The sequence below is a fragment of the Mercenaria mercenaria genome, chromosome 17 (assembly GCF_021730395.1).
Source record: "Mercenaria mercenaria strain notata chromosome 17, MADL_Memer_1, whole genome shotgun sequence".
NCBI lineage: Eukaryota > Metazoa > Mollusca > Bivalvia > Venerida > Veneridae > Mercenaria > Mercenaria mercenaria.
Window position 1 is genome coordinate 7676746 of NC_069377.1, and position 12254 is coordinate 7688999.

At 35.1% G+C, this 12254-nt stretch overlaps 2 protein-coding genes across 2 annotated transcripts in view; both read right to left on the reverse strand.

Annotated features, from left to right (window-relative positions):
* Nucleotides 1–8894: 8894 nt before the first annotated feature.
* LOC123536801 (uncharacterized) overlaps nucleotides 8895–12254 on the reverse strand; it is a 94302-nt gene continuing 90942 nt past the window's right edge. Inside the window, exon 2 of the mRNA XM_053528913.1 lies at nucleotides 8895–11081. Coding sequence (XP_053384888.1) covers nucleotides 9354–10259 — 906 coding nt within the window. The 5' untranslated portion in view covers nucleotides 10260–11081 and the 3' untranslated portion in view covers nucleotides 8895–9353. The remainder of the gene's footprint in view (nucleotides 11082–12254) is intronic.
* On the reverse strand, nucleotides 10290–10961 carry LOC128550199 (uncharacterized protein DDB_G0279899-like). The gene has a single exon (XM_053528716.1). It carries the CDS (start codon nucleotides 10959–10961, stop codon nucleotides 10290–10292), a length of 672 nt encoding a protein of 223 aa, XP_053384691.1.

Below are 12254 nucleotides of genomic sequence, written 5' to 3' on the forward strand. Positions count from 1 at the left end.
GATTATGCTGCGACTGCTATACTGTTGTTGTTGCTGCTGCTGATGCTGATGGTTGCAATGCGGACGAATATAAAAATGATAATTATGATAATGATGTTGTTGACGAGGTGGTGATAACGTTGTGATCAATATTGATATTGTTGATTCTCTATTAAACCTATCAAAAATGAGCTATATATATATATATATATATATATATATATATATATATATATATATATATATATATATATATATATATATATATATATATATATATATATATATACAATAAATGTGCGGCTATATATATACTTGACATATACAACCAACGGTGAGCTGTATTCAGTGTAAGCTATATACTTTGTTTTACAGGCAACTAATATAGCTCTGTAACAGATCGCATTTGTAACAGGTGTTATAAATGCGATCGCATATGTAACAGGTGTTACAAATAAGATCGCATATGTAACAGAAATCAAGCACATTTGTAACAGTTTTTGAGACAAATGTGATCGATGCCGATTTTTGATGTGACATCTGATCACATTTGTCACATGTCATTTTCAATCGGAAAAATGAACAAAAAAGTGCATTTTTACATCTGAAACACGTTTGTAACATGTTTTAGCTCACTTGTACGAAGTGACAAAGTGAGCCATTGTGATCATACTTTGTACGTCGTACGTCGTCCGTCGTACGACAGTCCGTCCGTTTACATTTTTCTTGTGAATACGATAAAGACAACATTTATTATTTGATTTTGACAAAACTTGCACAGAACGTGTATAAATCTATGATATCTCGGTTCTTTTCAAAAACCAGCCATATCACCTTATTCGTTTTGGAGTTATTGCCCAAGAGATGGCAATAATTACTGATTTTAGCCTTGTGAACGCGATAGAGACCACATTTTTGGTTTATTTTTACTAAACTTGCACACAACTTATATATCTATAAGATCTCGGTTCCTTTCAAAAACAACCGTATTGCACCATTTTACATGGAGTTACAGCCCCTGAATTGGCAAAAAAATAAATGCTGATTTTATCCTTGTCAACACAATGGAGATTACATTTATTATTTGATTTTTATTAAACTTATAAAGGATCTCACTTCCTTTAAAAACAGCCATATCGCGCCATTTGTCTCGGAGTAATGGCTGAAATGGCAAAATTTGCTTATTTTAGTCTTGTGAACACAATGGTACCATATTTCATTTTCACCAAACTTGTATAGAAGTTATATATCTATAACATCTCGGTTCCCTGCGAAAACCAGCTATATAGCACCATTTGTCCTGGAGTTATGGCCCTTAAAATGACAAAATTTGCTGACTTCAGTAATGTAAACATGACATAGATCACATTTATTATTTGACCAAACTTGCATTGAAATTATATATCATTAAGATCATGTTTTTTTTCTCGAAGAGAAGCCACATCACACTATTTGTCTTAGAGTTATGGCCCCTGAAATGGCAAAAATCGCTGATTTAATAACATGTATAGTGTAGTATTACTCATGTTAGCGATAGCGGGCCATGACGACCCTCTTGTTGATTAGAGGGATATTTCCGGTCAGGTTAATATCTTGGTACTGGTTTGTTATCTGGCAATAAAACTTGGAAAGAATACCGTTATCATGACTGGTCTGTTCATAGTAGCATGTACATGTCAGTTATAAATTTCCCATATCGGTTTTGTACGGTGCCCCTAAAGTGACATGTTACGCACTTTTTTTCCACTTAGGTAATGTGAGACTTTTTTTATTTCGTTTAAACGAATTAGTTATTTCGTTTAAACGAAATCATTTCGTTTTAACGAAATAACTATTTCGTTTAAACGAAATCATTTCGTTTAAACGAAATAACTATTTCGTTTAAACGAAATAACTAATTCGTTTAAACGAAATAACTAATTCGTTTAAAAGAAACATTTCATTTAAACGAATTAGTTATTTCGTTTAAACGAAATGATTTCGTTTAAACGAAATAACATTTCGAAAAAACGAAATAACTAATTCGTTTAAACGAAATGATATCGTTTAAACGAAATAACATTTCGAAGAAACGAAATGATTTCGTTTAAACGAAATAACTATTTCGTCTAAACGAAATCATTTCGTTTAAATGAATTAGTTATTTCGTTTAAACGAACTAGTTATTTCGTTTAAACGAATTAGTTATTTCGTTTAAACGAAATTATTTCGTTTCAGTTTAAACGAAATAAAAAAAGTCTCACATTACCTAAGTGGAAAAAAAGTGCGTAACATGTCACTTTAGGAGCACCGTAGTTTTGGTTTGTAAGATTTTATTTTTACTGACTGCATGAATATATGAATATGCATGATTAAAGGGGAAGATGCACACCACCTGTTCAACTTTATAGGTTGTATCGCTTCAACAACAAATAAAATGCACTAAAAACAAGATCAAGGCAGTCTCAACATAGAAAGTCTTGTAAAAGCTTGTTTTCGTAGAACACCGGGCTATATACATTTATGTATACTTTTAAATAGTGACTAGCTTGACTGCTCAAGACTGCTCATGGCTATTGTTCTGATCCTGATGTCGTCGGCGACCGCGGGTTCGCTGAAAGATAGCTTTTTCGTTTTCGTTTTGTTTATCTTTGTCAATTCGCATTGCTTTGAAAATTAAAAATATAAACAAGAGGGCCAAGATGGCCCTAGGTCGCTCACCTAAGAAACACACCATAACAGTGTAAAACATGTTTGACCTAGTGATTTCATGGAAACAAATATTCTGACAAATTTTCATTAAGATTGGACCCAAAAATTGGTCTCTTGCGATAAAACAAGCATTTTCTTTGATATGACCTAGTTTTTGACCCTAGATGACCCATGTTCAAACTCGACCTAGATTTTATCAAGGCAATCATTCTGACCAAAATTCATGAAGATCAATTGAAAAATACAGCCTCTATCACATACACAATTTTTTTTCTTTGATTTGACCTAGTGACCTAGTTTTTGACCTCAGATGACCCATATTCAAATTCGACCTAGATTTCATTAAGGCAATCATCCTGACCAAATTTCATAAAAATCAATTGAAAAAAAAAAAACTGTCTCTATCGCATACACAAGATTTTTCTTTAATTTGACCTAGTGACCTAGTTTTTTACCTCAGATAACCCATATTCAAACTCGACCTAGATTTCATCAAGGCAATCACTCTGACCAAACTTCATGAAGATCAATTGAAAAATACATCCTCTATTGCATACACAATGTTTTTCTTCGATTTGACCTAGTGACCTAGTTTTTGAACCCAGATGACCCATTTTCAAACTCGTCCTAGATTTTATCAAGGTAATCATTCTGACCAAATTTCATGAAGATCAGTTGAAAAATACAGCCTTTATTGCATACACAATGTTTTTCTTTGATTTGACCTAGTGACCTAGTTTTTGACCCCAGATGACCCATTTTCAAATTTTTCTAAATTTCATTAAGGTAATCATTCTGACCAAAATTCATGAAGATCAATTGAAAAATACAGCCTCTATCACATACACAAGGTTTTTCTTTGATTTGACCTAGTGACCTAGTTTTTGACCCCTGATGACCCATTTCCAAACTCGGCCTAGATTTCATCAAGGTAATCGTTCTGACCAAAATTCATGAAGATCAATTGAAAAATACCGCCTCTATCGCATACACAATGTTTTTCTATGATTTGACCTAGTGACCTTGTTTTTGATCGGAGATGACCTATTTTCATACTCAGCCTAGATTTTATCAAGGCATTCATTCTGACCAATATTCATGAAGATCAATTGAAAAATACAGCCTCTATCGCATACACAATGTTTTTATTTGATTTGACCTAGTGACCTAGTTTTTGACCCGAGATGACCCATTTTCATATTCGGCCTAGATTTTATCAAGGTTATCATTCTGATTAAAATTGATGAAGATTAATTGAAAAATACAGCCTCTATCATCTATCGTATACACAATGTTTTTCTTTGATTTGACCTAGTGACCTAGTTTTTGACCCGAGATGACCCATTTTCGAATTCGGCCTAGATTTCATCAAGGCAATCATTCTGACCAATATTCATGAATATCAATTGAAAAATACAGCCTCTATCGCATGCACAAGGTTTTTCTTTGATTTGACCTAGTGACCTAGTTTTTGACCCGAGATAACCCATTTTCGGACTCGGCCTAGATTTTATCAAGGTTATCATTTTGACCAACATTCATGAAGATTAATTGAAAAATACAGCCTCTATCGCATACACAATGTTTTTCTTTGATTTGACCTAGTGACCTAGTTTTTGACCCGAGATGACCCATTTTCGAACTCGGCCTAGACTTCATCAAGGTTATCATTCTGACCAATATTCATGAATATCAATTGAAAAATACAGCCTCTATCGCATACACAATGTTTTTATTTGATTTGACCTAGTGACCTAGTTTTTGACCCGAGATAACCCATTTTCGAACTCGGCCTAGATTTTATCAAGGCAATCATTTTGACCAATATTCATGAAGATTAATTGAAAAATACAGCCTCTATCGCATACACAATGTTTTTCTTTGATTTGACCTAGTGACCTAGTTTTTGACCCGAGATGACCCATTTTTGAACTCGGCCTAGACTTCATCAAGTTTATCATTCTGACCAATATTCATGAAGATTAATTGAAAAATACAGCCTCTATCGCATACACAATGTTTTTCTTTGATTTGACCTAGTGACCTAGTTTTTGACCCGAGATAACCCATTTTCGAACTCGGCCTAGATTTTATCAAGGTTATCATTTTGACCAATATTCATGAAGATTAATTGAAAAATACAGCCTCTATCGCATACACAATGTTTTTCTTTGATTTGACCTAGTGACCTAGTTTTTGACCCGAGATGACCCATTTTCAAATTCGGCCTAGATTTCATCAAGGTTATCATTCTGACCAATATTCATGAAGATTAATTGAAGAATTCAGCCTCTATCACATACACAAACTAAATGTTGACAGACAGACGACAGACGACAGAAAGACGACGGACGCCGGACATCGAGCGATCAGAAAAATTCACCTGAGCATTGCTCAGGTGAGCTAAAAAAACATACTGACGACAATAGATACATCAAATGAAATATGTCCTATTCAAAAACCCGACGTGAACTCTATTGGATTATATTTACTAAGAGAGTTTTCTTGCCTGGCCTGGTGTCTGCATTCGTATGGAAACACTCTTATTTTGTATCTCTATAGGAGCGGCACAAGTAACTCCATCGGTGGGGGTGGTGCGGTGGATAGTTTTGCAGATTACGAAACCGGCGGAGCCTGTTAAATTCCCAGTCAGGGCCGGAATTTCCAGAGATATTGTGTCTCTCATCCACCCAGGTAAGACTTTACGTGTATCGATGCGTTTTACCAGTTCCGTAAACGATTGTATGAGTGTAAATTCGTATATGAGCTGGGGTATAACTTCAATTAATATTAATGGGAGGAACTAACCATCGACTAGAGTGTCGAGGGATACACGTTCGAGACCGGATGATAACTACACGTATCTGTTGCGATTTTCGCCTATCGGTGCTGGGGAGTTGTCTGTTACTAACATAAAGATACTGTTGTACTGATTTTGATACTTTTGACATTTTATCATCATCATCATCCTCCTCTTCATCATCAACATAATCATCATTATCTTGGACTGGTCCGTAGGATCAATGGTAAAATTAACTGCCCTAAACTGTATTACCTAAATACTGTTGAAAACAGGCGCTCTGAATATAATCATAATATTCATCAAAACCATTCTACAGGGTGCCAAATTTGAGTTGTTTGCAGTAATAGGTGTAATATGATCACTAGAGATTGTCAATAAATGGCGGTTATTTGTACCAAGGTATTTCGAAATCTGACTAAAGCAAGTTATGATCCGGACACAAACGTATATATATTACAGCAAAATAACAAAACAAATCTAAGTTCAAATTGGATATAGCAACATGGATCATGATCGCAACAAACCTTCTATCCGTGCTGATCATTTGAACCAAATAATTTGAAAATCTGACAAGAACCTATATATAACTGCTCGAACGCACAAATTCCGCTATTTCGCGGTAGGACTATAATAAACGAAGGCCTATTTCCTTACAAGCGAGCTCAGTGGGGTGGGGGTAATTAAAAACTAAGGTGTACTTTCTTAAAATCTCATAGATATTAGTTCGAAGCATGCACATGATCGGGCCCTCCTAGACTTAAGGCTTACGACTCCGTCCATGACAAATTGTATATATTTTTTTCCAGGACGTGGCAACTTCATGTTTGTCACCCAACTTGAGACAGCTCTGGATAACGAAAGATATCTACAAATGTATGTCGCCACCGGGTTCGAACCAGTGACCTGAGCATGTGGGTCTACATTTCAGTGAGTCGAGGTAACAGTAGAAGTAGCTTAAGTTGTAATCATATTATAGTAGTAGTGGCAGTGGATGCAAAAATAATAAAAATTGAGCCAAGTCACGGGAAAATTGGCATTCGGATATTTTTGTGAATTTCCGGAAACTCTATATTAAGGCTGATCTGGCATTTATGCATCTGAATTAGGGTCAGAAAACTTCATATTCAGGTAGAATAAGCCTTCTTTGAAATAACAGTGAACGGAGTGGGCTATGATCAGACTGCGCGGATACACAGGCTGATCAGGGCCCACACTGGTTGCAAAGCCTCAAAGATTCCCGAAGGCCCATTTTCTCATGATGCGGCTCAAAGTAATTTTATGACGTTTCTGACGTCGACGACGACACGCTAACTTGTGATGGTGCTTATGGCAGTTAATGATGTTACGATGACAACCCACTGATAGAACATTTGCAGTATAAAACTCAACATGATACATATGTGCTTCTCATGTCAACCCCCATGTTGGACAAACACATTCGTAACACATTTTACCTGTTACGAATGCGATCGCATACGTACGAAATCGGTTACAAATGCGATCTGTTACGAATGTGGTCCTACAAGCTCGCATGTGAGCTATTTACGGCGCAAAATCTATAAGGTGTAACACTGCGGTCTTGACAACTGCTCCGCGGAGGAACCTTAACGGCCGTGAAATATGAAGCTGTACAAAAAGGACAGTTTACTCGGATAGAATGATGATACTTTCACCAGCACGAAGTGTATACATGTAAGTCAGATGCTTTTGCGACATTTAGTGGTGGTTGCGACATTTAACGCCAAATTCGCGACATTTAACGGTGGTTGCGACATTTAGCGCCAATTTCCCGACATTTAACGGTGGTTGCGACATTTAACGTGCCGAAACATTTAACGCTGTCCCAAAGGGGCACTATCTCATTCATGTATCATCTACTCAATATTCATAAAGAACGTTTTCATGAACAGAAACACGGGGTTTTATTCCATGAAAGTATTCAGGTTGAAAATGCAATTAAAATGTGATTCAAGATTATGTTATCTGCATATCAAAATATCTCATTAAAGTCATATATAGCATAATATTAACGAAACAAATTGGTGTTTTTGTCTTCTTTAAAATAATAAGATACGAGTTATAGTTTTGTCTTGCACGCGATTTCACCACATTTCTTATCTATCTAGGACACCAGGTAATCTTTGTTATTCATCTCTGATTTGCTGCAAAAGATTGAAGAGCAATAAAAGATTGACGTTCAATTTCGCTTTTAAAAATATCACTAAAAGGTAAAGTGTAAATTTGCATAAAACCTGTCTTGAAGACCCTCTTTTTATTTCATTTTCTTGTTGAGAATTGATTTGAAAATCAAACACTTTGACCGTATCGGCCAAACACCCATGTATTAAACTTTTTCTCTATTTTCTCGTACCACAGATATCTTTTCTAAATAAAATGATTCACCAAACGCAAAGTGTGTTAGTTTTCAGAAAGTTTATACCAAATGTTATATATACAACAACCGTGAACAACAAACAAGAGGGCCATGATGGCGCCCTATATCGCTCACCTGTTATCATTGCACTAGAGGACAAGGTCCTCAGAAAAAATATCTAAGTCCAAAGGACAGGAACAACAAAGGGAAGAAAATAAACCAAAAAGAAAAAAAAAGATTCTTACAAGGTACAGATATGTCAACATACACCTAAAAAGTGGAGGTACCATCCATGTTGTACCACAGGAAAGTGGTCTCGGTTTTTCCCTACTGCCAATAATAAAAAAGTTACTATAAATAAGCTATTTATAGTAACGTAAAAGGGAAGTAATTAAAAAAATGATTGTAAGTGAACAAAAGAAGGATCTGCCAAATAAATCTGTTGACATAAATGAAATTTCAGATCAGCATCTTCATAAGTTACGGAGATATACCCATTTTAATTTGAAATAAAGGGAGGTAATTTGACATAAAATCAGTCCATAGTTATCTACCCTCATTGGCTCAGTCCAACTTATGACAATAATGAAATTTCAAATAATAAGAACTTACTTATATAAATTCATTTTGATTACAATCAGGGGAGGTAATCAGGTATAAGATAAAATAACTCTGGAACCTACGAATGGATCTGATTTGTCATGGAATCCAAGATGTATTGTTGTTGAAGACATTTTGGAAGTTTGTATCAAATAAAATCATAAATGAAGTCTCTATATGGCTGCAAAAGCCAAAATAGCCAATTTTGGACCTTTAAGGGGCCATAACTCTGGAACCCATGATGGAATCTGGCCAGTTCAAGAAAGGAACCAAGATCTTGTGGTGATACAAATTTTATGCAAGTTTGGTTAAAATCAAATCATAAAAGAAGCTGCTATTGTGCAGACAAGGTCAAAATAGATAATAAATTGTTGACGCACGGACGCACGAGACGCACGGACGCACAGACGACGGACGACGGACGAAGGGTGATCACAAAAGCTCACCTTGTCACTATGTGACAGGTGAGATAAAAACAACAACATTCAAATTTTGGAAAGATATCATGTTTAGAAGAGGAAAGAGGAAAATGCTAAATGAGAGTGCAACATGTTAGGAAGAAATTACTATTACATATCATATATATATGAGGATTTCCCAAACAACTGTTCAGTTTTGCATTTCAGAAATCAATAAATCATAGTTATCATATTGATTACATTTGTGAATGCTAAATATATCATTATAGGATTCAAGAAATTAAACCAAATACATATAAATATAATAAAACTTAATTTTCTATATATAAAGTATTAATATGTTTCTGTTTTTTACAAAGTCATTTTGTAATTTGACCACAATTTTTTCTGTACATAGAAGTTAGCATCAGACATTTATTGATAAACCGACTTGTAATGTAATAACTGTTTACATGGAATTTTATGTTTATCATGCTGTTTATGTAGTTCATTTTATACTATACACTTTCAGCTGATTACTATAGCAGCCAATATAGACTTCATCATGATGATGACTGTAGCATATAGAGAGTAGGTTCAATAGACGATCTATCATTATCTGACCTTGCTTCAAGTCTCCTGATATATGATGAATGGTGTTATTATTCAAGCAGCACACCAGCAATGATCCATCATCTAACATCACCATTCCACGTGGTCCACTAAGTTTCTTGTGTTTGTATACAGCTGATACATCACCTTGTAATGTTATACTGACTATACAGTGGCTACCATAGTCACTGATATAGATATGTCTGGAATCCTCACTTACCACAATATATTGTGGGTCATTAAATATGTCATTATTCAGGGAGATTGTGTTCTGGACATTACCTTGTGTATCCAGTACCAGTACACTGTTAGGGTCCTGGCAAACAACATAGAGATGATCTTGATGATAAGTTATACCCATACATTTGCCTTTTACTGCAATCTTCTTGACTTCTGACAACTGACCGGATGTTGACATTACACATATCGCTCTCTCATCTGGAATCGTTACTGCAATATGATCCCGAGGCATTACGGCAATGTCCCATGGGTAAGAATTAAGTCCTTTATCTTCTATGACAGCTTTACTCTGAATGTCTACAACTTTAAGCTTCCTGTTATTGATATCAGCCAGGACCAATTTGTTAGAGGACAAGACAGCACATCCTGTGATATTGCAAGAACATCTATCTGACTTTGTTCTTATATCTATATCTTCTTTATATGTTAAGGTATATTTTTCTTTATATATTTTCTTCTTCGTTGGAACGACCAGACTAGAAGAGAGATTTAACTTCCCAAATGTGTCGCGTTTAGACAACATTTTTTCAAGATCAGCATTTCGTTCAAATGAGTATTGCATATCTGACTTTGCTAAATGTTCATCTGCCTTCTATACTGCATATGAATTTATTTTGCATTCAGCTCGTTTAATATTGATGTAAAGTTGCCCGTTTTCCCGTGCGTTTTTATTAGCTTGTAGACTTGACTGCAAATTCTTGATTTCAGTAGAAATATTGGCACATTCATCAACTACCTTCTGAATTATTTTTTTATCGTCGGATTTCTTTTTGTCAGCATCTTTCTGAATATTTTGCTGTAGTTGATCTAGGCGTTCATTTATTTCCTTCCTGAAGTTGAGGATTTCTTTGATAATACCAGCATGGCATTTATCTATCTCTTTATCTCTCACTTCAGCTTTCTTCAAAACATCTTCTCCTTCTTTCATTTTTTCTTTTAATTTCTTCATGATATCCATATATTCCTCGCTGTCCCCTATATCTGCACATTTGTCAGGTATGTAGTCAATGTTACATGTCCTGTGATCCAAGATGACGCAGTCATTACAGCCAAGCGCTTTGTGTGTTGGACAGAAGAATTTAATTATTTCCTTTTTATGCACAGAACATTTTTCTGTGCATTCATCGGAATCTTTACTGGTAGTAGCATGTTTACCAACGTTGTCTTTATCAAGAAGCTGGCCGATTCCGTGTGGCTTTTGTCTTCTTGTGACATTCAAAGCAATTTTTGCATAGATATTCCTGGCATTCCACGCAAAATCCATGAGCTCCTACATGCTGACCAACGAAAAGGCAAGGTTCACAACTGTTGTCAAAGTCCTCTGCAGAACCTAGTGAAGCTGAGCCGTGGATATCTGACAATTTACGTCCCGACACTGCCATTACTGAAATTATGAAATAGAAAAATAACTTTATCATAAAATAAACACTTTACAGGCATAAATATGCAATATGAATTAAATAAACAGTACAGATGTATACCAATGTATTGTTTCAAATTCAAAATCATATATATTAAGATGAATTTCATTCATCATTTCGAATTTTATTGTTAAACTGTGAATATTTTGCATTCTAATTTCGTTTGTTTAAATTTTGCCTATCATGTGCACACTGCTGCGACCTCTAGACCAGATGTTAATGAGGGAAGTTCAAGCAAGTTTTTTTTTCTGTAACGTTAACGAATGCATAAAATATGTGTAGTATCTCTGCAATATGAAATTTTGATAGAATGTGACTGGTGCACGATGGAAGATATATTACATTTTTTTTCAATATGCTGGGTACCCATTCACCGAGTATTGCCCGTTTTAGGTCAGAAATTTACGATTGAAATGGGTTAGTACATTTTCCCGTTCATGACCATGGTTCTTATAGAATACCTAGGGGTAGGGTATAACATGTACCGAGACATTTTCATTCTGGTCTGGTGCCAGTGTGCATGGCTTAACATTTATACGTGGTTTGAAAACGTATGATTTTGTAGTATTTTGCTAATCAAATTCTTCTATGCCTAGAGCTGGCGAATGAAAGATATTTCATAAAAGTCTCTTTATATTTTACAGGCTGAAATTTCACAGTCATCGTTTAGTTATTTAAGAATATTGTAGACTGTTTAGAAAGCTTGTTCTCTTGGTAATCTTAAAAATGTCTCTTAGAGTAGAAAACCTTAGTTTTGACGGCCATATTGTTTTAAGGAGAAGTTTTCATTGTTAAGTGAATACTTTGCAGGCAAAATTCGTGATGTATGAAACTCATTGCCTATCTGATTGTTTGTTTGAGTTTAACGCCGTTTAAACAATATTTTATTAATCACAATTCATTTACAACATGTATATATATCAAAAAGCATACAGGATTGAATAGGAAGCTGAAAGGTTATTTGAAACTCTCTCCTTAACGCCGTTTGACAACAATATTTCAAATATGTAACGGCGGGCTGGTAGTCTAACCAGTGTTCCTGGATTCTGTACCAGTACAACCATATTCTTCGCAACTTTCCTACATGAATCAAAGGTGGAAGACGAATAATTACAGTAAATGTATCTTATCAATTC

What these genes read in the sequence shown, in the direction of transcription:
- LOC128550199 (XM_053528716.1), bottom strand. Translation starts at nt 10,961, where the DNA reads ATGGATTTTGCGTGGAATGCCAGGAATATCTATGCAAAAATTGCTTTG.